The sequence below is a fragment of the Amblyomma maculatum genome, chromosome 3 (assembly GCF_055883805.1).
Source record: "Amblyomma maculatum isolate TAMU_Amacu chromosome 3, ASM5588380v1, whole genome shotgun sequence".
Classification (NCBI taxonomy): Eukaryota; Metazoa; Arthropoda; class Arachnida; order Ixodida; family Ixodidae; genus Amblyomma; species Amblyomma maculatum.
In genome coordinates, this window is record NC_139346.1 from 47959365 (window position 1) to 47985784 (window position 26420).

At 45.4% G+C, this 26420-nt stretch overlaps 1 protein-coding gene across 1 annotated transcript in view; it reads left to right on the forward strand.

Moving 5' to 3' along the window:
- LOC146194711 (uncharacterized) overlaps positions 1–26420 on the forward strand; it is a 166978-nt gene that overhangs the window by 37054 nt on the left and 103504 nt on the right. Inside the window, exons 3-4 of the mRNA XM_084596102.1 lie at positions 16652–16761; positions 17852–17902. Coding sequence (XP_084452228.1) covers positions 16652–16761; positions 17852–17902 — 161 coding nt within the window. The remainder of the gene's footprint in view (positions 1–16651; positions 16762–17851; positions 17903–26420) is intronic.

Below are 26420 nucleotides of genomic sequence, written 5' to 3' on the forward strand. Positions count from 1 at the left end.
TCTTGTAGTCTTCCGAAGAGCTGGCCTTCAGCTGAATTCAAAGAAGTACAGCTTCGGCCAACGTGAACTCAAAGTGCTCAGACACCTGGTCAACGCCCGCGGCGTTTAACCCGACCGCGACAAAATTCGTGCTGTAAGTGCATTTCCTACACACCACTTTACCAGTGACGTTCGTAGTTGTCTTGGCCTTTGCTCATATTTTCACCGGTTTGTCCCCAACTTTGCGGGCATGGCTCGTCCGCTCACACCTCTTCTGAAAAACGAAGTTCCATTTTGCAGGGCCAAGAACAATCTCAAGCCTTTTCGGCGCTCATCGCAGCCCTCAACAACCCGCCCGTCCTGGCACACTTCAGCCCCTGAGCACGAACGGAGGTACACATTGACGCCAGTGCACGGCCACGGTATTGGCGCCATTCTCGCCCAACAGCAGACGGGCCCCACTCGTGTCATTTATGCCAGTCGCCTCCTTTCAGAGGCTGAGCGAAATTATTCGATCACAGAACGTGAGTGTTTATCCCTCGTTTGGGCCATTACAAAGTTTCGCCCTTACTTGTTTGGCCACCCGTTCTCCGTCATCACCGACCACTACGCCTTATGTTGGCTTTCTACGCTGAAGGACCCTAATGGTCCTCTTCGGCGTTGGGCGCTGAATCTTCAGGAATACACTTTTTCTGCCGTTCACAAATACGGCCGGCTCCACACTGATGCTGATTGCCTGACCCCGAACCCGGTAGATCCGCTGCCTGAAAGCGAGTGTGAGAATGACACCTGTGTGCTGTCCATCTCTGACCTTTTCAACATTCGTCATAAGCAGCGCTTAGATCCCACGCTTCGCGGCATTATCATCCGCCTCAGCACTGATGACCTTCACGCCACTCCTGCTTTCTTTGTGCTCCACAACAGCACTTTATATCGGCGGAATATGAGATCAGATGGCGCTGAGCTTCTGCTCGTAGTGCCAAACACCTGCGTGCCACCATTCATCATCAGCTGCATGACGCGCCCACTGCAGGTTATCTTCGCGTATCTCGTACGTACGACTGTGCCCACCGGCGCTTCATTTGGCCAGGCCTATATCGCTTTGTTCGTCGTTACGTGGCTTCTTGTGACAAGTGTCAGCGGCAGAAGAAGCCCTCGGTTGTGCCTGCTGGATCCTTACAGCCTTACGACATCCCAAGAGACCCATTTTACCGATTTGGCCTTGATCGCATCGTGCCTTTCCCTCTGTCTGCTTCGGGGAATAAATGGATTGTGCTAGCTACGGACTATACTACGCGCTATGTCGTTACACGAGTGATACCCACCAGCCGTGAAACTGACGTGGCTGCATTTCTCCTCCACGACGTTATCTTGCTCCACGGTGCTCCACGCCAGCTGTTCACTGATCGTAGCCGCTGCTTTCTTGCTCGAGTAGTCGAAGAAATGCTCCTATACTGCTCCATTAATCACTAATTAAGTTCGGCTCTGTGAGAAGCTCCTGCCACGGTACACAGGCCCCTATAGTGTTTTACGGCTAGTCACTTCTGCAACATACGAAGTCAGCTCTGTGCACCCACGCCGACAGTTCGATATGTCACGTTCCGAAATCGTTCATGTCGCTCGCTTGAAGCCCTACCACTGTAGTTCCCCGACGTAGTACGCACCGGGACGGTGCTTTTCGTGGCGGGGTAATGCTACTTATATGCCACGGAAGATGACCACGATGGAAAATAGAGTGAGAGACGAGCAAGCTGAAACAAATGTTGGTGCTTGCTTGAACACTTATTTCTCTCATCCCCTGCTGCGATTTCCTGTGCTAGCCTTCTGCTCCGTATCAATATAACAGTTGATTTAAGCACAAAAACGTGAACAGTACTTTATTTGTGTATGATGTTCTGTATTAGTATGTAGTAATAGCATTTCCTTCGAATCAATGATTAACATCTCGGCAAAAGTTTCGCCTTTTTTAGTGCTGTTTTTTTTCTCTACAAATGTGGCTTATGTGATGTATACTTTATACAACCAACCCGAGCTTTGATACAATCAGCATACTCGCGTAGGGTAAAGGTATTATATTGTTACCTGGAAACGCGGGACCAAAGTGATGTGCTCACTGACGAAGACGAGGACCGAGGAACACGGGCACGACAAAGCGTTGAGAAAGAGGACGACGCTGACAGAGTGGACACTGCGCGGCTACTGAAGTCTCGTAGCACACGCTCGGGACCTGCACAACCTTTTGCTATCCTTCTCCGACATTTTTGACTTTGCTGCCGGTTCTCTTGGTCAAACATCAGTTGTGACTCACAGCATTGACACCGGCGATGCAAAGCCTGTACATCGGAGGCCTTATCGTGTGTCCCTTTCTGAGCGCCAAGTCATTCAGCAGGAGGTCTACAAGATGTTGGGAAATGATATCATCGAACCTTCGAACAGCGCCTGGGCATCACCTGTCGTTCTCGTTAGAAAGACAGACAACAGTTGGCGCTTTTATGTGGACTATCGACATCTGAGCAAGATTACAAGAAAAGTTGTTTACCGCCGCGAATAGACGATGCCTTGGACTGTTTACACGGAGCCCGCTACTTTTCCTCCATCGACCTTCGTAGCGGCTACTGGCAGATCTCTGTTGACGAACAAGACCGCGAGAAGACAGCTTTTTTCACACCCGATGGACTTTACCAATTTAAGGTTATGCCTTTTGGACTTTGCAACGCCCCTGCTGCGTTTGAACGAATGATGGACTCTTTACTCCGCGGCTTCAAATGGACGACTTGTCTATGTTACTTGGATGACGTGATTGTCTTCTCGCCCTCGTTCGAAAGCTATCTTCGTCGCCTTTCTTCCATCTTGGCACTTTTCCGCCATGCCGGAATTCAACTGAACTCAAAGAAGTGCAGTTTTGGTCGCCGCGAACTTAAAGTGCTTGGCCATTTGGTGAATGCCACCGGCGTGCAAACCGATCCCGACAAAGTTCGCGCTGTCAGTGCGTTTCCATGTCCCCGTTCACCCCGTGATGTTCGCAGCTTTATAGGACTGTGTTCTTATTTTCGCCGGTTCCTCCCAAACTTTGCCGCTGTTGCTCGTCCTTTCACCAATCTGCTGAAGAAAGGCGCTCCTTTCTCATGAGGACCAGAGCAGGCTAATGCATTCTCCACCCTCATCGCTATTCTCACCAATCCTCCTTTGTGGGCCCATTTCAACCCGTCTGCCCCAACGGAACTTCGCACCGACGCCAGTGGCCACGGGATTGGTGCCATTCCTGCACAGCGACAACGCGGCCAACATTGCGTTATTGCCTACGCCAGTCGTCGGCTGTCATCAAGCAGAACAGAGCTATTCTATTACGGAACGGGAGTGCCTGGCTCTCGTTTGGGCCGTTGGAAAATTCAGACCCTACTTGTTTGGCCGACCCTTCACTGTAATTACCAATCACCACACCTTATGTTGGCTCTCTTCCCTCAAGGATCCTGCTGGCCGCCTCGGCCGCTGAGCAGTGCGCTTGCAGGAGTATACGTTTTCCGTTGCATACAAATCCGGTCGGCTTCACCAGGATGCAGACTGTCTGTCCAGTTATCCCGTCGATCCCCCTTCCTCTACTGACCATGAGTCGGACTCCTGTGTCTTCTCTATATCGGACTTTTCCCGCATAGCCGATGAACAGCGGTTGGACCCAGCCCCCAGTTCTCTTATAGACCGCCTCCACACACACAGCCGTGACTTCCCTCACCCTGTTCTTCCTTCATGGGAATACGCTATACCACCGCAACATGCGACCTGATGGCGCTGAGCACTTGCTGGTCGTTCCCCAACACCTACGCTCTGCCGTTCTCGAACAAATGCACGACGCCCCTACAGCTGGTCATCTTGTGCCTCTCACGCATATACGACCGTGTGCGCCGGCGTTTCTTCTGGCCTGGACTCTACCGCTCTGTCCAACGTTATGTAGCCGCTTGCGACCTCTGTCAACGCCGGAAGAAACCCCCTGTGCTACCACCTGGACACCTGCAGCCGATTGCCATCCCGACTGAGCCATTTTCTCGTGTTGGCCTTGACCGCCTAGGACCCTTTCCCGAGTCCTTGTCAGGAAACAAATGGATCGCTGTGGCCACCGATTATGCCACACGGTACGTGATCACTCGCGCCATTCCAGCCAGCTGCGCCACACACGTTGCTGACTTCCTTTTGTACGACGTCATACTACACCATGGTGCTCCCCGTCAACTACTTACCGACCGTGGCCGCTGTTTTCTTTACCGAGTTGTTGAGGAAATACTTCGTTCTTGCTCCGTTCGGCAGAAGTTCAACACTGCGTATCACCCTCACACGAACGGCCTTACGGAGCGTCTTAACCGCACACTCACCGACATGCTCGCAATGTACTTATCCGACAGTCATCGCGATTGGGATATAAGTCTGTCATTTGTCACCTTTGCATACACCTCTTCGCGTCATAACTCTGCTGGGTACTTTGCATTCTATCTTCTCTTTGGAAGAGACCCCTCACTGCCCTTCGACACTTTGCTTCCCGACGCTGGCCCCGTCACAACCTATGCGCACGATACCATCGCCGGAGCCGACGCTGCTCGCCAGATTGCTCGTCATAATCTCACCATCTCTCAAGAAGCTCAAAAACGCCGCTACAACGCTCACCACCGCGATGTGCTCTATCCTCCCGGATCTCTGGTGTTGCTCTGGCTTCCGTGCCGTCGTGTGGGGTTGTGTCAAAAACTTCTGCCCCACTACACAGGTCCTTACCATGTACTACGCCCAGTGACCGACGTGACCTATGAGATTTCACCGCTCCACCCAAAGTCACCGACTGCTACACCCACTTCCGAAATCGTACATGTCGCCCGCCTAAAGCCATATTACTCCCCCTCCACTTCGCACGCCTAATACGCACCGGGATATTGCCTTTTGCCGAGGAGTTAGTGTTACCTGGAAACGCGGGACCGAAGTGATGGGCTCACTGACGAAGACGACGACCGTGGAACACGGGCACGACAAAGCGTTGCGAAAGAGGACGATGCTGACAGAGTGGACACTGCACGGCTACTGAAGTCTCAGCGTCGAGTTCAGCCCATCGCAGTACTGTTACATTAAGTACATCCCCGTAACAATATTACGATCTTATGCACCGATATGTGCCGCACTCCATTCAAGGTGCTACCAATTTTTAGTGTTATGATATATTCAGATGGTTATTTCGCACCCTTCTCACTCTGGGCATAAACTGTGACCTCCTGTTTTCAGCATAAAAATTTTTGAGCTGCAAATAGAACTTCAAGGGCGATATGCCTCCTGTTCACTATTTATTTATTACTATTTCAAGTATCTTGCCTCGCATGTAAAGTGTTGTAGTAGATAGGATATTGTGGGGTCACGAAATAATTTGCAGTGATGCAATTTCCAGGTTGTGCTTTCGGTAACCATGTGTTTTAAAGGTTATTTATTGCTGATTCAGTGCTAGTCTACTGGGCTCGACTCTCCAAAGAAATGTTGCCATGCCGCACACAATCCTCAGCAACCAGTCAAATCCCGTTTTGCGCAATCTTCATGCATCCTGCTCATAAGAATTAAATAGTTTGAAAGAAGGCCAGGTCGAGACGCTAAAGTCGTGATGGTCAGGCAAGGTACGCCGTGTCAGCGTTTTAATCTGATGGTGAACCCATGCGCATGCTGGAGCCGGCGCCGCGGGACGATGACGATGGTATGTACAGAAGAAAGAAGAAGATTATGGTATGAACAAATGAAAGAATATCCGTGGAAGGCTCACACAATCTTCCCGGCGGGTCGGAAGCGGCCAGCCCGGCCGCTCCTAACCATCCGATGCACCGCGGCGCACAAACGGCTTCAAGCGAGAGACATGAACAATTTCAGTTCCACCGTGGCGTCGATCAACTGGGGGATCAACAGGCGTGACTTGGTAGTTAAACAGGGGAAGTTTGGTTGATGATCTTGTAGGGACAAAGATAGCGGCGCTGAAATTTATCACTAAGGCCAGGGGCGCGCAGTGTTGTGTAAAGCAGGACTTCGTCACCAGGACGAAAAGAGACCGAACGATGCGTAGAATCGTAGCGACTTTTGCGGTCTTCCTGGCACGCTTCTGTGTGGAGATGGGCAAGGTGACGGCATCTGGCCACACGGGATAAGAACTGGGTTGGTACTGATGAGGAATAGTCGGGCGTAGAGAAGAACGAAGTGTCGATCTTTGTAGTCGGAGGACGGCCAAAGACTAGGAAAAATGGAGAGTAACCGGTAGTCCGCTGTACTGCTGTATTATAAGCGAATGTGACGAATGGTAGAACAGTGTCCCAATTTCGGTGATCCGGTGTGATGTACATGGATATCATATCAGATAAAGTGCGATGAAATCGCTCAGTCAGACCGTTAGTCTGGGGATGATAGCTTGAGGTTGTCTTGTGAAGAGTGGATGACGCATGAAGAACTTCGGCAACGACTGTCGATAAGAAGGCCGTCCCGCGGTTACTTAGAAGCACCCTAGGAGCGCCATGACGCAGAACAATTGATCGCAAAAAAAATTAGCTACCTCTTCGGCGGAACCAGTTGGTACAGGGGCTGTCTCAGCGTAGCGTGTAAGGTGGTCGACATCTTTTATAATCCAATGGTTACCCCCATCAGAGAGAGGAAGGGGACCATATAAGTCGATGTCGACAGCGTCGAATGGTGTGGCGGGACATGGAAGAGGCTGTAAGAGGCCAGCGGGCAAACAGGTCAGCCGCTTTCAACGTTGGCACATATGGCAGGAAGCGACGTATTTAGCTATGGTAGAGGATAAGCCAGGCTAAAAGAATCGTTTTTTCACGCGGTCCAAGGTGATCTGCAGTAGCGTCATCGTGGAAAGCCGCCAGTATACGTGGGCGAAGCGCACGCGGCACGACTGGGAGCCGGCATACTACGTGGCACGACACGTAGCGGCGTAGTATGCCATCTTCGAGCTTGAAATTGCGAAGCTGTCGGCGAAGCCTAGCATTGGGCGGGTTCGAAGCGCCGATAAGGCGGTCGATGATGGGCCGGCAGTAGGCATCAGCTAATTGCTGCCAGCGGAGTGCGTGTTTGTGCTCAGAGTCGTCAAAAGAAACAGTTGCGATATGCGTCGGGGGAAGAGATGGTCGGCTGTGGTCAGAGGTGGATATACGTTGCGAAAAAAAAAAGTAGGCTGAATCCGTAAGTGGACAGCGAGAAAGAGCGTCGGTGTCTTGGTGTTGGGGACCCGATTTATAAACCACGCCGAAATTGTATTCTTGCAGGCGTAGAATCCAGCGGCCAAGTCGGCTTGTCAACTTTTTCAGTAAAGACATCCAGCAAAGAGCATGATGGTCGGTCCCAACTGTGAAATGCCGACCATAGAGGTAAGGGCGAAGCTTTTGAACAGCCCAGAAGACGGCAAGACATTTCTGCTCGGTAATGGTGTAGTTTTTCTCAGCTGGAGTTAAGGTCCGACTGGCGAAGGCAATGATTTTCTCACGTGAAGTTGCATCGCGCTGCAGAAGGACAGCGCCAAGACCGTGACCACTGGCATCAGTGTGCAGGATGGTAGGAGCGCTGTCGCTGAAGTAGCCAAGAACGGGATCTGATGTGAGGGCGTGCTTTAGGTCGGTAAAAACAGTGTTGGACTGTTCAGCCCACACGAAAGAGCTGCACGCTTTAAGTAGTTCATGAAGTGGCACAGCAATAGTTGCAAAATGCCTTATGAAACGCCGGAAATATGACGCCAGGTCGAGGAAATTGCGCAAATCTGTAGTGCGTTCCGGACGAGGAAAGTTGAAGACCGCGATAATATTATCAGGGTCTGGACGAATGCCGTCATGGCTAACCAGATGTCCCAGTATTTTAATGTCCTTCTGTGCAAAGTGGCACTTCTTGGTGTTAAGCTGAATGATTAGATTTTTTCCTATCTGCTGCAGTTTTCTTAGGCTAGCATAAATGTTCTCGCCACTCGGAGATCGTTTTGTTTTTATTATTATTCTTATTCTTATTATTGTAATTTCGCAGTTTAAGGATAGGTTTCTTACCTAATTTAGTTATTTTCAAGGCCGGATAATTCTTGCGGGTGCGGGCTCCGTCTCTTTTTTATGTTTTTTAGTTCAACGAGACAACAAATAAAATGAGAAGAATGGGCTAAGCCGTAACGAAGGATTAACGAACGTTTTAGAGCGTGTACAGACGGACATTTGTGCAATGCGACAAAGCGAACGCTTAAAATCTTCGTTTCGTAACACTTATGGGCTTAGGTAATAAGACAAAGTATTAAGAGATGCTACTCTTAGTAATCACCGCTTATGGGCCATTAAATGAGTGTACTCTGCCCTTCGAGCATCGTATGTAATTAATTAATTGTCGTACCTGGCGCTCATGATATCCATCTTTACTTCGCTCTCAGGACCAAATAGTGGCTTCAAAAATATGGACCATAAAAGCATGCAGCACTACACTAAGTAAATTAGAAATAAATGTTTACTCAGTAATTAGCGTAATTATTTTCCTGTATCTTAACGTGAATAATAGCAATCTTCAGAAAATTCACGATTACGCGCCAATGGTCTTAGAAATGCTTTCATATCCAAATAGGAGACGGGAATAACAAGCGATTTAATAACTCGAAGTGAACGCCAACTGTACGCTTTTGGTCGTATTGCTTGCCGAGCTGCGACGAGTAAATAAAATCTCCAGTGCATTTTTTTGTTTAGAACATTTACCCAAGCAAAAGCTATCGTTGGAAATTATCCGTAATTGTTGACGCAATAATGCTAGCTCCGCGGAAATAGGAATTCACGACTAGAAGACTGCATAGAAAGACACGGCTAGCCGACGACGCGCTCGGCTCCGCTTCCGGATTTACTTTCAACTCCGCCACCAGTGGCGTGGCCATTGGTTCACACGGGGCGTATTGATGCTAAAGTCTAAAGAGCTTACCTCGTCTTTGGAGTCATCACTGCAGCTGTTCGCATCCAAAAGGGAGCTTTCAAATGCGTCAACTTTCGTGCATATGCAGCGCATCCACGCAGCAGCAGCGCACGACGTCGACGCCAAGTTCTTTCCTTCCTCCATGCCGGAGACCATATAGACAGGCGCGGCCAATGAAGCAGGACGAAAAGGATAAAACCAGATGCGAAACTGAACGAAGGGTTTTGCTATTTTCCACTCGATGATGACACTTGTCAAAGAAAGCTTTGAAAGCGGGAAAATTCGAACAGTAAAATTATTGATAGCGGGCTATCGATATATTTTTTTGATTAACCTGTCTGAAAATCTTGTCGGTAGCGAGTGCGCAGCACAATGCTGGCACCTTGTGTTTCAACAGGCGGTGACCTCGTTGCTGTCCTCGTAATGCTGCGGACGCCACTATCGCATCCATCATTGCCGTCTATCCAGTTGACGCAGGCGACAAGCGATCAACTCATCTTTAATTCAGGATTCAACAGCTAGCTACGTAAGCCAGCGGACAGCATGGATCATCTGTAGTCAACGGCGAGCGGACAGCCGAGAGCTGGCACTTTGAACAGGCGGTCACCTTGATTATGTCGGCGGGTGCCGTACATGCTGCTATCCCCTTCATCAGTGCCGGATATCCAGATGACCATGGCAACAAGCGACCAACTCGTCTAAAATCCAGGTTTCGCCAGAAACCTGCATAAGCTAGAAGGCAGCGGGGATATTTTGCAGTCGGCGACAACAGGGCTCAGTTCAAATTTGACAGTCTGCATTTCAACACATAGGGTGCTACGTTTTGGCCGTTATTTCTCAAACTTGAATTCGCCGTTGAGTGCACACTGTATATATTTTCCCTGTATAAAAATTCTACTATTCATAACATGTGTTCAAAACTGTTCTGCAATTGCGCCAGACACCTTCCTAACAACGAACCCAGTAAAACAGGATGTATGGGTATATGCAAGACTTGCAAAGCGGCAAAAAATAAGCAAGTGATTCTCTCAGACTGATGCTGTCGAGATAATGAAAATACGAGCGTTGAATCGGAACCACGTTTGCAACAGCACAGTAACAAAAAAGCCTAGAATGCTTACTGCCGCTTTTTTCGATGGTTGATTCAATAGTGCTTTTAAGAACTGAACTGGTCGATTTGACAGTATCGTTCATGATCAAAGAAGTCGGTGAGCTGTACATCAAGTCAGGGTCTGCGATGAAATGAAAACTACCAAAGAAAGGCAAACTCTTGAGAGGATACGAACTGACCTAAATGGCAGCGAGCAATACAGTCGCAACGTGAACATGAACATTCGTGGTTTCATGGAACAAACGGACAAAATTCTGAAATGGACGTATACGAAAGAATGCTGAAAAATTAATGCCATGATTTTTACCTCTCTTTGGTTAAAGCATTCCATCGTCTGCTGGGCAAGTGCGATTCTATCGGAATGGGTACTGGTGCGCTTCCCTTCCATTGCTACCAGGAAAAAACTGTAGGAAGTACGCAGGAGGCTTGAAAATCTTTGCGAGCCTAGAAAGCACCAAACAATATTGCTACGAAGATGCCGAAGCGGGCAGTGGCGCGGGGCGGAGCGCTCGCGCCAGGCCCGCTGGCCAAAAAAAACATATTTCATCGTCATGTCATCACGTCGTTCTGTTTCTGTTGTGTCGCCGCGTTCTATCGCTTGTTATGCCACCACGTAACATTTGGTTGGAGGTGCGGTTCATCCCCATCCTCGGCTTGCACCGTAGAAGCCCACTGTACGCCGGCTCCGTCTGCCGAAAGCCCATGGAGATCGCTGCCCAGCTCTGCCCCAGCCCTTTTTGCTCAGACCCGATCAGCCGCTGTCCCCAGCCCTGACCACAACACACGACGACCAGGAAGCGCCAAAAGCCGACCCTACCGGCCCCACGACGAAGCGACCTCACGACCACTCGAGCGAAAACAGCACCCCCGCCCAAGCCGTTCGGCGTATTCATGAGCCTTGGCCTTCGGCAAACGGTGAAGATTGGACTTGATGCTGCGGTGCAAGTATTCCTCCCATCTTCGCATTCATTGTGGTGTCCAGCGTTTCATGCCCCAATCCTGTGTCTGTGTTCATCGTCACGCCATGCATTGGATTTCTAGCAATCGATCGGGACGATCGCTCGGCGGCCCCGGGTAATGCTACGAAGAAGATGAAGCGGGCAGTGGCGCGGGGCGGAGCGCTCGCGCCAGACCCGTCGGCCATAAAAGCATATTTCATCGTCATGTCATTACGTCGTTCTGTTTCTGTTGTGTCGCCGTGTTGCATCGCTTGTCATGCCAACACGTAACAATTTTTTCCATCGAAAACATCGCAAGACGTAAGCGAGATCTGTTCTAGGGAGCAAAGAGCGCGCAAAAGTAAAATGAGTGTAAGTTTGCCTAGATTAAAGTTAGACGGATCTACAAGAAAAAGGCCGATTACTGACCTCTTCACAGGATTCAAGGCCAATACATAGATAAAAACATCTACCTGCAATGAACAACAGGTCCTGCCAATTCCCAAACTTTAAACTTTTCAAGGACACATTTGCTCACAACTCAGAGAACGAATTTTAAATACAAATGTCGGAAGCCTTGGAAACAACTGGGATGAATTTAATCTAGTTACCAATACTAAAAGCAGATCTTTTGACATATTCGTCCGAACAGAATTTGATGTGTCAGGCTCTTCCATACACACGTTTTCGATACTGGGCTGTCAGTGCTGATCTGATACACGGCATAATCGACGGGGGGTGGTATCAATGTCTTCATAAGGGACACGTTGGATATTTCGCCCTCTGACGTAAACTTAGCTCACAGGGAATGATTAGCGCTGCCAACAACTTCCGGTGCCTGGTGCTCACGTTTTCGAGCGCTGTATTGGCTATCAAGAAACAGAGTTCCCCCTTTTCTGTTGGAACTCGAAGAAATGTTTAACTCATTGAATTCAATGGAAAAATTATGTCTTGAGGGTGACCTAGATTATAAATACTTAATGCCCCATGTTTCGTCCTCTACCTGACTGCTTCTCCCTCCAATCGTCGTTCGGTGTTGTAAATATTTCAACAGCCACATCTCTGAAGGAACAGTTGGTGAGCATTTAACAACCTATGTCTCTGCACCATATAGATTTGCGAGCACCTGAAAGTTACATTGCGTCTTGTGTTTTTGCTATGTTTTGCGGAATACTACCTTGTCTCGCCTGCTGTTGTTCTCCGTCTTTTTCGATGCCACTGCACTTCGGTCCATCCCACCTAATACTTAATTTTGCGTCACTGTAACTCACCAGGTGGTCTTAGATAGCTATATAAGCACTTTCCATTACTTGGCCTTGACTAATTCTAATTCATTAGAAAATTGTCTACAATGACTTGCACTACCAAATAAGTTATAAATTACCTCTAATCACATCGTAATAAAGAAACGCAGAAACATTACAACTGGTTGACCGAGGACGGGATGCATGCCATTTCATACAAAGATATACCTTGGCAATGCTGTAAGCCTGCCTAAAAATAAAGACCTACGTCTCGAATACAAAACCAAAAGAAATCTAGTACTAACTTGTATAACATCTAAGAAGCTGCAATACATTATCCTAAAATTTCGTCTGTCAACAGGGAAGTAAGTTATTACATCTATACTGAACAACCGCCTTTGTTGCAACAACGTTTCAAACATTTCCCCAGTTTCAAATTTTTAACGGATGATTCAGTCAGGAGAGGGAGTGCGTGAGTGTGCCGTCAGGGGCATGTTTCCGTTGTTTAATTTTTTTCTTCAATATTTTTTCTTACCTCTACTCACCTATGGGGCTGAAACGAGGAGGCTAACCAAGAGAGTTCAACTCAAGTTGAGGACACCCGAGAGGGCTATGGAACGAAAAATGGTAGGGGAAACATTAAGAGATAGGAAGCGTGCAGAGTGGGTCAGAGAAATAACTCAAGTTACCGACATTATAGTGGGAATTAAGAAGAAGAAATGGACATGGGCAGGACATGTAGTGCGAAGAGAGGATAACCGATCGTCGCTGAGGGTAACAAACTGGATTCCCAGGGAACGAAAGCGTAGCAAGGGGCGGCAGAAAGTTAGGTGGGAGGATGAGATTAAGAAGTTCGCAGGGGTCAAGTGGATGCAGCTAGCGCAGAACGGGGTTAAGTGGAGAAATATGGGAGAGGCCTTCACCCTGCAGTGGGTATAGTCATGCTGATAATGATGATGATGATAATGATTTTTTCTGCGATCATTTCTCAAACCTTTTCCTCTTAGAGTTTAATACTTTTCTTTGCCATGGAATGTCTTCTTCATAATAGAAGTAATAGCCAGCTGCTAGTGTGCGATTCACCGGTGTGGACATATTTTTGTCATCTCTTCTGTGTATTTGATGCACAACGCACCGCCAGAAGTGATCAGAATTTTTGATCACCTTTTTTGCGGAAGCTGTAAGTCCACATCTTCATGTCAGGCCATTCATTACACACTTTAAGAATCGCTTTCAGCTTCCGCTTTTCATACCAACGGTTCAGAAAATGAAATATACCGCCCAATTTTCAGCTTTACGCTCAATAAGCCTCAGCTCTTGTGAGTTTATCATCAAATGTACAACAATGAATCTTTACAACTTTATCCATTATTTTGATGTTTATGCTAAAGGGCTTTCTTGATACAGCGTGTACTCCAAAAAAGCTAGAAACTGCGGTAGTTAAACATGTTTTCAAGCGCGGACAAAAAGACTGCATACAGAATTAGCGATCTATTTCTACACTCTCTATAGTTTCGCACAATATTGAAAAATTCCTTTCAAATGCATTCTTTTTCATTGTTGAAAGTTTTCTATTTTGCCTACACGATAGTTGATTTCATTTTCGGTCGTGGTACGGCCGGGTCTCTAAAGGAGTTACCTGATGAACTGTTTTCAGCTTTTGAAGCAACTTTGATTGGCCTTTCTTTCTTTAAAGACATATTGAAAGCTTTTGATCCAGTTTTTCACATGATTTTGTCATAAAAACTGTTCCTGTGGATTAGGGGTCCATTTCACGATTTCCTTAGGGACTATCTCACCGAAGGGTAACAAGCGGTTGTCTCAGACGACATTACGAACGCAAGTGGTAAACTTCCAGTGAAGGCCAGAGGTCGTCAAGGTTCTATCATGTCTCCTCTCCTTTGTATATTTTTATTATTGATTGCGTGCAGGTAACTTGAAAACGTTTTGTATTTCAGTACGCTGAGGACACCATTTTGTTCTAAAAACATTCGTTTTGCATTATGGCCATTTCTAATCTACAGGATAATGCACATAAAGCAATGACTTGGTTTGCTGATAACTCTCTAGAGCTTAAAGACTCAAAATCGCAGCTTGCTCTGTTCAGATTGCATTTAAAATTATTGTAATAGATGCGTCAATTTTTCGCTACATTCACAATTTGGCATCCGCGTCTGAGCACGCCTGTCACACAGTTCAGTTCAGTCGTTCAGTCGTGTCCGACTCTTCGTGACCCTATGCACCATGTCACGCTACGCTTTCCGGTCTCTCACTATCTTCGTAACATCACATAACTTCATCTGCAGTACCTCCAGGATGCCATCTAACCATCGCGTTCGCTGCCTACCCCTTCTCTGGCGACCCTCAACCTTTCCCAACATCAAATCTTTCTCCAGCGACTCCTCTCTTCTCATCAGATGACCAAAGTAGCTGAGCTTTAACTTTAAAATTTGACCCTCCAAGCGCAGTCAGGGTTTATGGTCGACAATATCGACTGATTTGATCTTCTGGCAGTGCAAGGAACTCTCAAGAGTCTTCGCCAGCACCACAATTCAAACGCGTCAATTCTTCGGCGGTCAGCCTTTTCACAGTCCAACTCTCGCATCCATACATAACAACTGGAAAGACCATAGCACGAGTTATACGGATCTTGGTTGGCAGTCTAATGTCTCTGCTCTTTACTAGGCGGTCAAGGCTGACCATTGCTCTCTTTCCTAGAAGCAGGCGTCTCCTAATTTCATGGCTGCAGTCTCCTTCCGAGGTATCTTGGAGCCCAAGAAGAGAAAATCTGTCACAGCTTCCACTTCTTGTCCATTGATGCTCCAGGACTTGATAGGGCAAGACGCCATGATCTTTGTCTTTTTAATGTTTAGTTTAAGCCCAAACTTCTCACTCTCTTCTTGTACGTGCATCAGAAGTCTCTTGAGTTCCACTTCCATTGTGCCATTAAAGTGGTATCATCCGCATATCTAAGGTTGTTGATACGTTTTCCAGCAATCTTCACTCCAGCTGAAGACTCGTCCAGACCGGCCTTCCTCATAATGCACTCTGCATATAGGTTAAATAGGCAAGGCGACAGTATGCAGCCTTGCCTCACTCCTTTCTCAATCGGAAACCAATCAGTAAGACCCTACCCAGTTCTGACTGTGGCCTCTTGTCCTTCATACGAACACGGTGAAATACCCCGGCAGTATTCGTCGACAGTGATATGTTGTGGACTCTGTGAAATACCCCGGGAATATTCTTCGATAGTGATATGTCGTGCCACACTCAACTATATTGCACATTTATGACAAGCGTATGCACGCTGCATGGTTATTATTTCACAATAAAATATTGTCCCATTTCATATAAAAACTATTGTGCACGACCTGGTCTACAGCACTCTGTGGTAGGGGGATGCTTTGTTTCTTGCCCCACCAGGTAGCAAAGCCACATTGACTGTTTCTTAACGGACATCTTAGGAAATATAGACTACGACACTCCATCAGTTATAATTCCTTACATCTTCTCAGCATAGCCTTCTATGTATTCCGAATCTGTTTGTGAAAATTGGGGTGCTACGGTATTTCTGGTTTTGTGACTGATTATAAAATATGCCACGCACCCGCCTCCAAGCCTTCGCAGTCGTGTCCATTTTGCTGTTCCGCGCACGTCACGAGTCATCGAGAAGCTAGACGCGGTGTTTATATGCAGAGAATTTGCAATCACTTGCGGAGGAGATATTCTCGGCTACATCCAAAATTCCACTATAAAAACATGCTTAGCTCTTTGTAGCAAAAAAAAGTATCTTTCACCATTTCTCTCAAATGTACACGTTAGTCGTTTGAAATTGATTCTTATTGTGATTTGACCTTATTTGGTTTTATTATTCCTAACTGTTGCTTGACCTTTCTGTATGTAGATGTTGATCAATGCATGTCCGTTCGTTAAATTTTCTGGGCCTAATCCATCCAGCCATTGGTTGCCTTGGGCGCGCTGTGCAGTAAAACATAGTAATAATTATTATTGTTATTAGAGCAATGCTCGCAGAATACATTATAAACAAACCCGGTGACTGCTCAAATTAGCTTTGTTTGTATGATAAACTAGTGAAAGCATGCTGTATTTTACAGCTCAGATTTTCGTCAGAAATGCCTAAATAACTATAATTGACACCTCTGTAAATATGGGCCACATAGGCTATGCTATGATCTTTAATGATGATACAGCGTGCATTTCAATGTTTATTCTGAGGTAAATAAATAAGAGTAAAAAGTAGAAGTCTAATTGGTAGAACTCAAATATATTTCAAAAGAAGTATACAATATAACGCTCGAGGTGGTATGGCTGGACTCGAATGTTTGATATTGAGGCTGAATGAAATGGGCGCAGTCCGGCAGAGCTCAACTTTTGCATTGAGTATAGATGCTGCTCTATAGTTTCACCATATAACTTCCCTATTTCAGCTGCCCAATATTAGACACAACAGAGCATGATTGTACTATGATCGAGAATGGAATAAACACGGACGGCTATCCAGGATGCTGTCCTGTGTACATGTGCCCACCTGATGGCTGTAAGTTGTGTTTTTATGAAAGCGGAACATCACTAGCATGCCTCGAAGGTGCTAGCGGGAAAATGATGTAATCCACTGTAAGCACTTTTCTAACTTGCCAGCAAAACGTGCCGTGCATTGAAGCTACATTACACGGCCAACTAGCATAGGGTAGCCGCTATGGGGATTTATTTATTCTGGTGGCGAACGATGCCTTCTTTCTTGCACCTTCATTGTGCAGTTTCAAGCCAGAAAAAAAAAAATAAAAAAAAATAATTTGGTCATCTTCGGTATGCGCGCACTATCGCACTATGCGCTTCAGAATAAACACTTATAATATTCATGTTTCTGGATTGTCCAGCATGATATCTAGCCCGGCCTTCGTTTACCCTGCTTGGGCTCTGAATATCCTTGGTTTATCCCAATAAAGCTGTAGACCGAAAAAGGCGAAACCTGGGTAAAAGTGACTGCACCGGCCTCTCCGGTACAGCTCTTGCGCTCAGCACCATGGGCTCGCCGGTTTGGGCGCTGTACTAGTCACATAGAGACACATTGGGGCTCAGTATTATCCATTTCTCCCAGAACCGGACCAGTATGAAACTTCCTTGCTACCGTTAAGACCCTGTGGTACTTGAAACAAATATCCTTTATTAGGAAAACTGTTTGGACTATTACGCGGCGAATCCCATTTCCATATTTTTCGCCTAAGCTTTACTGTCCTAAATTCGTGGTATATATATCACGTCGGTTTTTCATGTGCGGAAAGGCGATACAATAGATTCCCCAAAAATAAAATTTATGCATGCGTGTTCTAACAACCTAAAGCAAGATAATTAAAAAGTTCTCCCGTGGATGTGTTTCTGTTTGTTTTAATGTGTTTGGATGTGAAAATCGTCTTGCTAAAATCATTTCACGAAAGTTACGATCTTCTGAAAGAAAGAAGTATTTGCTTGAGAGGAAAACATATTTTCAGTGTGACGCTGTATTACCAGATCGACGAGAAAGTCATATGTGCGCTTTCAATATTTTGTACCCTTTATATTGCCTTTTCCAATGAAGTGTGGTTTGAATGCCGCACACTAATTCTGCTTCTGTGCTCTTCATAATCCAGATCAGAAAAAACTAGCTCACTTGGACAATTTCCATGTTGAAGTAAGAAATGGTAAGTGCAGTAAATTAATTTAAATTGGCATACACAAGTTAATGGAAAGCGCGATTTGCTTAACTCCTTCGAGATGAATGCAATGTTACGGATATCTACCAACATAAAATTACTTTCAATCCGGATGCACAGAGGTCGAAATGGGCTCTACATTTTTTTTTAGTTTTTCCAGCCCATCTACCAAAGACCAAAAATTACAGCCTCTTTGCTTGTTAACTATGTGTGAAATAGGTGCTCTAGTACTTCTCTCGGTTATATCTCTTCAAGACATATGGCTGCCGATGCCGCCTGTCCAGTCATGCTCTTGGAGCGCTCAACTCGCTGAGAAGCTCTCAATCCCGGCGGTTGTTGAGCATAAACCATGGCTATGTGGCCATCTCTGATGAGCGTTCGAGCAAAATTGAGGACGCCCGTGGGCAGAATTGGGCTTCGACAAGTTCATGAAATTGCACTCCCCCTGTTAAAGCGGAGACGCTCTGTCGGGTGCGTTTCTTGATATGGTTGCCAAACAGGGTAGACATGCGGTGCCTTATTGGGACACATGCAGTGCCGGGACACATGCAGTGCAGAGAGGCCGCCGGCTACCTCGTCCAGAGACCGTTCATGTCTTACGCATGAAGCCGTATTTTACGCGGTAACTGAAAGACAACATCTGCAAACTTTTTTTTTCGTTTGCTTTTTGTCCACCTGTGTGCACGTGTGCCGTGTGCGTCACGCTTAAGGAGGGAGGAATGTCAGGGGGCGCTCGGAGCGAAAGACGTTGAAGTGGCGCTCGGAGAAAAAGGACGAAGTGAATCGGCTCCGATAACCTACACTGTAAAAACAAAAACACCTTATTAGGTGTTTTCGCATGTCTATAACTAACACCCATGCACCCTTGAAAAAAAGTGGCTTCAGTGTGCCAGTACACCCTCAAAGATGGTCCTTCTGTTGGCCATAACACCCTTCTATGGGGCCAATGCACTGGGGTGTTTTCATCACCTTTACACCCTATTGCAGGGTGGAAGCAGTGGCATTGCACCCTTACACCCCTTGATAAAAATCAGTGCGGATAACGTCCATATATTGCATTCCCTAACTAGGAATTACTTTTGCCACTACACGTTCCTTAATGCTTTTCCTATGTGCACATTTGCAATCAAGCTTAATGGTATTCCTTTTAACCACCTATAATGCCAAATGAGCATGTAAAGAGATGCTGCATGCCATTATTTTGACATCTCGAATGGCCCATGCCAGTATGATTGTTTTTTCAAATTTACAAAGCATGTTACAAAAAAATGTCACACAGAAGGAAACTGGAAGTCTTTTATTCGGCATAGAAGGGTCAGGGTTCGGGCTAGTGGGTGCTCGGGTGCTGGTGGAGAAGGGGGGGCAGGGGGGCGCTTGTGTTCTGTTTCTTCATTGATGCGCGCTATGGAACCTCATTTATTTAACAATACTGCCACTCTCCACCGAGAGCCTAGCAGACGGGCAAAAATATACATGGTATGTACGTAAATACCTAAAACAATCAAAGAAGCAAAACAGTCCCAACAAATGCAGACAACAAAGTATGCAATTTTTTTTCAAAAAGAGAACCGAACAATAAACACAGCAGCATGGTGACATTTCTTAAAAAACAACAACAAAACTTTTAGTCGTATGCAACAATAATCGCAGTACACAATATTAATCCTATGCTTTGTCAGTGTCAACGCGTGCGCTTGCATAAAATTCAGCCTTAAGCGATAAAATAAAGCGTCGTGCAGCGCATCTTGGCTTCGACACGCAGACGCCCAAAAAGAGGTGCTCTATAAAGCAGCACAAATTGTCGGACCCCTTGTCAAATGTCAGATTGAACAGCCAAAATAGACCCATTATTGGAACAATACCCTAAGTAGAGTCAATGACTCGAAGAAGCTTCCGCTGCTGAATGAAGGGAAAATGCTCTTCAGCTTCTTTGATGCTGCTCCCAGTATATCCGACGCACGGCGTGGCAGGCTTTTCTTCCTGTTCCTTGATAAAATTGTGAAAGAAGTGCATAGCAGAGCAGCTGTATAAATATGCACTGCACCTGGCAAAAAGCAAATTCAACATATTTTCTACTCTATATTTAGAATACGCCAATGCCCCTTTAGTGTACAGCAGTTTGCTAGAAAAGGGCCCTAACGGAAACCACTGGTGGTTATCTCACAATTAACCATTAACCCGCCTCGACAACGGGAGGTGGTGGGTTCGACTCCCACTGCCGGCCGGACACCCACCGGTTTTCTCAAATGGGTACAAGCCATAGCCCGGCCTGGTGCTCGACTACTCAGGGTCAGTGGCTTGGAAAAGGAGTCCGCGGAGTCCGGCCTTTTAGGAGTCGGTTGGTTCAGGAGGCACAAAGCCAGCAGTCTGATCAAGTCATAAATGAGAGCACATAAGGTCAACCCATTTTTATTCATGCAGCATGCTGTTGCATGGTAATTTTAAATTATGCAAGCTATTTTATCAAACAAAAATGGCTACACAAATCAAAAGCACCTGGGTTACAGAACTTCTATGCTGCCCCACGAACTTTTCATTTCACATGAACTGGAATGCTTATTATGATAGTTAAAAATGTAAATAAACAATAAACAGCACTGGAACACGGTGTTTACTAATAAAATATTAACAGCTGCCTCAATTGAAGGCTTCACACAAGGCCTACAGCATACCCTGCACTGGCCAAGTAAATACTGCAGAACCAAACAAAAAAAAAAAAAAACGTGGAAAGAGCATAAACAGTGATGGGGCACTACAAAAAAAAAAAAACAAAGTGCATGTAATACATAACACATAATGCATTTCTGAACTTTTGCACGCCTTCTTGTGCTAAGTATGAACCAGCCAAGCCCTAGGTCATCGCAATGCTTCCTGAAGTGTTTACATTTAAGGTTTAGTAACAAGGACAAAGTGTCCTCGCTGCTCTATGTGGCAGTTCTGAAACTTCATCACACATTATTCATTGAAAGTGTACACTGGAGCTTTGAGTTGAGCGACAATTACATGTGCAACAGCAGAGCATTACCAAACAACCAAACAGCAGAAGCTCTAAAAAATGTCAACACTGAAGCATGGCATGTTAAAACATTTTCCACGCATAGCACATTGTATGCATAGACATCCAGAACATCAGTGGTGAGCCTCAAGAGGCGGCAGGAAGCTCAAGTGTTCAAGAAGTTGTAATCGTTATAGCGGCAGGCAGTCTGAGCACTTTGAAATACTAAAGGTTCGAATACTAAAAATATGTTGACTAACTTGAAATGCAAAAATGCTAAACCCTACCAAGCTGTTTGCAAGAGCCCTTTGATAAAGCACTGCTGGTCCACTGCAGCAGAGTGCTTAGTCAAATGGCACACTGCACCAATCTTGACATTACCAGTGCTTCATCAGGTGACTCTTGTATGCAATACGACGTGGTAAGCATGTGATGGCAGGAGTCTCTTAAAAGTGCTTTTGATTGTACTTACAGTGCAAATAATCCTTTCAGAGCAAAGAATTCACAGTTGTGATGAAAACTTGTGTAGTATTTCTATTTGAATTATGAATCACTAATACATATAACAAGTTAGACTGTAAACCATTTTAGAAACAAAGAAAATTCGCTAATAATGTCGGTTTCAAGTAGGCTTCCTGAATATTCAAATGACAAAGATAAAACTTACAAATGATACAAACAACATCCAGAGCTCCCGGCTGGTTCCCAATGTTTGCCAAGAGTTGCAGAATGCATACTGTCTGTACATCTACAATAGAAAGAAGCAACACAACAATGGTGTACCTCCTTGCAGGTAAAAAGAGACAGCCGAGTTTTGAGGCGATAATTTATTGTCTAATTTAGGAAGGCAAATAAACAAAATTGAAAACATGTAGAGGCACGCAAACTGAAAGCCAAACATCTGACAGCAAAAATTAGCAAAGCTTGTGAAGATTTGAATCAGGTATCACCTAATTCTCTGCTACTAGTTGAACAGATTCGAAAAGGCTGCACCATTACAATGGAGAAGAACAATAGGTAATTTAAATTTAGCTAATGCGAAAATTTTTACATATGAAGAGATGCACAGGCTAGTTATGGTTTTATTATTCTTTCTGATGCTCAGCCATGTTTTTAGTATATCTATAAGGCAATGCAAAATGGCAAAAATGTAGGCATTTAGCGAAAAACTGCCAATTAGATAGCACATGCAGCTAACAGAAGGAAACAGCTTAATACTTACGCTCCTTTCTCCTTTCACGCATTCCCTCAGAACATACTTCGAGCACCCGCAATGTCCTTTTTTCTTGCACGAATGGTGTCCTTCAAAATCAAGACAAGTGTCTTGTTAAGGCCAATTTCAACTGCCTCTTTGCCGTCCTTCTTGATCAGAATGTAGACGTCACGTAAGAACTGCAAGTTTGTGTGAATGGTAGCCATAAAGAATTCATTTTACTCAATGTTTCAAGTAACAGAATATTAAAAATCATTGTACAAAAGCTAAGGCAATTGATGCCTTTGTACATATCTGAAAAAAAAAAACTGGCATTAGCAAACAGCAAATACAAATATTTACTAAGGTTAGAAAACTACAAAAACCATCAGTATTTTGTCACTCATGGCCAAACTGCAAGCAATATTAAGGAAAGTCTAATATAAAAAATAACAAAGGAAAAATTATGATCCTCCTTCCCTCAACTTGGCACATGGCTGAATGGCAATAAAATATGTAATATATCTCTAAACTAAGGGTCCCCGCTCAGCTTTAAAAAGTAGGCTTCAATTCTTAGAGACAATCTACAGACATGCATCGTTAGCATATGAAAGTCAAATTGTTTTCTGGGCCCTTTAAATCACTAAGCTGCTTTCAACACATACATTACAAATTTTATAATAACAGTAAGTCACAAATTTGCTTGCAATATGCGCACTGTGATGAGCAAAGAAGGTAAACATATGCGACTAAGGCTATGATAACCGCTTCATATGTACATTTAAGCAAAAGGCAAAAAAAAGTGAACATCTGGTCAGAATCAAGCTCTGTAATAGCAACATCCGGTACAATATTTGGCCACAGCATTCAAGCTGTCGACCTCTACTTGAATGCTGAGGTATCAGTATCGAATATCCATTTATTCTAGTCTAAAGACACTACAAAAATCAAGTAATGCGTTCAAACAGTTATGTTGAAATGTGACCACAAAAATAATGAAAACTGGATGGTTTGAATCACATCAGCTGACTTAGCACGTGTACAAGTGCCTTAATAGAAGTCTTGCTGAAAATAAAATACGTACCTAAATGATTCTTCGAGAGCGAAAGTAAACGCCATAACAAAAGCAGCATAATAAAAATGCAAATTCACACTCCATGCAACCGCAAAATATGGTTCCCGTAAAATGAAAAATGCTCCCATTGTGATTAAAAAAGGCAAATCCAGACGCGGGGAAGTTAACATAGGCTGATGATAGCGGCATATAGTTTACGCAGTTTGGAATAAACTATTATGCAACCAGGCTGGCCGGAGTGCTGCACCTTTAATTATGCCATACCAAAGAAATAATACTGCATGCTCACTAAAATGAAGCAGCTCTAGGCAAGGTGTAATTAGTGGGATCCAACTACATGCCCGAATTTAAATATAACGGCCCTCGGATGTATTAAGCTACGCTTACTATCACTTTTACGTGGAAACCACTCACGACTCCTGAGAAGGCGAAAGCCTGGTTGCATAATAGCCTGGTTGCATAATAGTTTAGTCCAAACTGCGTAAACTATATGCCGCTATCATCAGCCTATGTTAACTTCCCCGCGTCTGGATTCCAGCGTACTTCGATGCTGAACGGCCGCCGAGAACGAACACAGCCTCCTCGAACAAAAAGTTTAAACAGAAGGGCTGCGGGAGGACGCTCCCCGAGCAGCAGGACGGTGCGCGCCTATGCTCCGAGTAAATAAAAAAAAAGGGGGGGGGTCGCAGCGCTCCGAGTGAAAGAAGATGACGAAACATGAAAGAGGTTTCAGGAGAGCGAGCGCGAAGTGTAAGAGATAAGGGAGGAGGGGGGAGGGGGGAGTCGAGAGTGCTAGGAGAATTAAGGTAATACGCCAACATGACCTTGCCGCACGAACGGAAACGGTACAACAAAACCGAGTCGTTGCGAACTGAGCGCAAGTATCAAACTGTCAAGAAACGAAAATCGTTTCGTGAACCTCCTGCGCGTACAAAATGCAAGGAAACGTAGCACATACATTATTTCTGCTCAAGAAAGTTGAGACATGTTCTTGCGCGAAATCTGCGCAACTCGCCGCGACATCTACCACATGTGCGATGTCATTTTGGCAGCCAGGTGAAAACAAGCGCGTGTCTCACGTTTTCATTTCAGCACATTCTGGAGCGTTCCGGCACAAAAAGACACAGAATGCACCAATCCGGTAGGACACTGTTCCCACAAAGCGCAATATGCGTGAGAATAGGCTTACCTTTACAGACGATTGCGTCAGCCGCAAAGTACGCTGTCCGCCTTCGTATCACCGGCACCGAACCAACCAGTGCGATTCAGCGCGAGTGCAATGTAGTCGGCGCATATACCTCTTAGTCAAGCAGAAAAAAAAAATCGTCCATGCCTTCTTCTTTCGAACATCTCAAGCATAAAGCGGTGCAGCAGTCCTTCGGCCTGAGCAAAGCAAAAAGAAGCCCGGACACTTGCCGACACGATAAATGCCCGTTTGCGTTAAACACCACATGTAGAAGGCACTTCACAAGCGTACACACTTCTGTAACACATATGCATGGGAAATGCAACACATTTCACGAGGGTACACAATCGAAGAAGCACATTCAGCATTCGCCGAAACGTGGTCGAAACGCACCCCACAATGCTAACGGCTATATTGTGAAATTTGAAAAGAGCGTTCGTAGCTACCGGCGGCCTCCTGGCGGTGAAATTTTGTTTCAGTTTCTGTTTCATTTTTGGAAAGCACTCGTGTGTAATTTTAATTTTAGCGTTACTTTTGGTGCTTTATTTAGGTGGGTTATATTAGCAGCGCCGCTTGTGTATAAAAGGCTACGAAGTTACGCAGCCATATACCCCCAGCATGTTAGGTGATATTGCTTGCCCGTAACACCCTAAGGCATATTCTCCAACCAAAGCACCCCTTTGGCATGCAAGAGGTGATTTCCAATGGCACGAACACCCCAGACTCAGGGTGTAAGGGTGTTTTGAATCAGACAAATGCCCAAAAAGGTGTTTTTGTTTTCACAGTGCAGCCCTAGTCGCCAATACCGTGACAATATTAAGGCTTATGCGATGTGTTTAGTTTATGAAGTTTAACGTCCCAATTCGACTCGGGGTATGAGGGCTGCCGTAGTGGATGTCTGCAGAAATTTTCACAACCTGGTGATCTTTAAGTGCAGTCCCCATTGCAAAAACTAAAGCCGCTGGGTCCCAGTGCCCCAGCGCCATACCTGATTATGGGCCCAGTATAACGCTAGACACTGAGCGTACTAGGACGCAGCTTACTGCCACGATCCGCGGTGGTGGAACTGGTCGCCCGGTGAAAAAAGGCCAGGGATAAAAAGCAACAAATAAAAGAAACGAAGCACCTCAAGTACACAAAAAGGATAAAAAGGGACAAAAAATAAAATTACTTGCAGAAAAAACGACAGCTCTACCGGGCTTCGAACGCGCAACCTCTTGGTCTGTAGCCTTTTACACTAACAACTCTACCATGCAGAGAATGTTCTTTTTTTTTGCTTATTGAATGGGAAATATTGCGTGAAAAAATATAAAAACAACTTAGTAACTTTTTCCTACCTCAAGTTAGCACCGCCATATCCCTAACCCGACACTTCAGCACCATAAAAACATCAAAATTAAGGGGGGTACACACATGCATCTAGGTATGGCCGCCAGTTTGGGGATTCTTCCCGTGCATCATATCGCGCGCTTGTTCTGTGTACGTGGTTCCTGCTTTCTTGTGTGTCTTTGTATAGCGTGGCGCAAAAATTCTTGGAATGGTAAGCCAACTGCGGACGGTAACAAAGAACCGTGGCAAAAATTTCATAAAAAATATTAAAGATAGAAATTGGACAACATCCTTCAACCTTTTTCAACCCGTTATTATGTTTGCTTTTGGGAATCATTATTCTGTGCCTGGAATAGAAAGGCAGGCAGGAAACCAACATAAAAAGATGCATGAAAAACTTCCATAAAAACTGGCGCTAGGCAGGGCGAAAGTGTTTCAGAGATTTCGCATGTAATACCATCTGGGCTAGGAGATTTCTTTATTGCTTATTCTTTATTCAACAATTACCCCGCATTGCCCGAAGGAGTTATAGCAGGGGGGTTACAGATTGGCAAAAAATACATCTTCACTCGCAGAAGACACTTGCATTTCGGAAAGCCTGTTGCACTGTTTTAACAAAAAATGAATTTGCAAAGTGGTTCGTCCTGGTACGGTACTCTCTAATTTTGAGAGAGTGGCCATGTCGTTTAGAAATGTCAAACGGCTGTTTTAAATAACTTTCAAAATCAA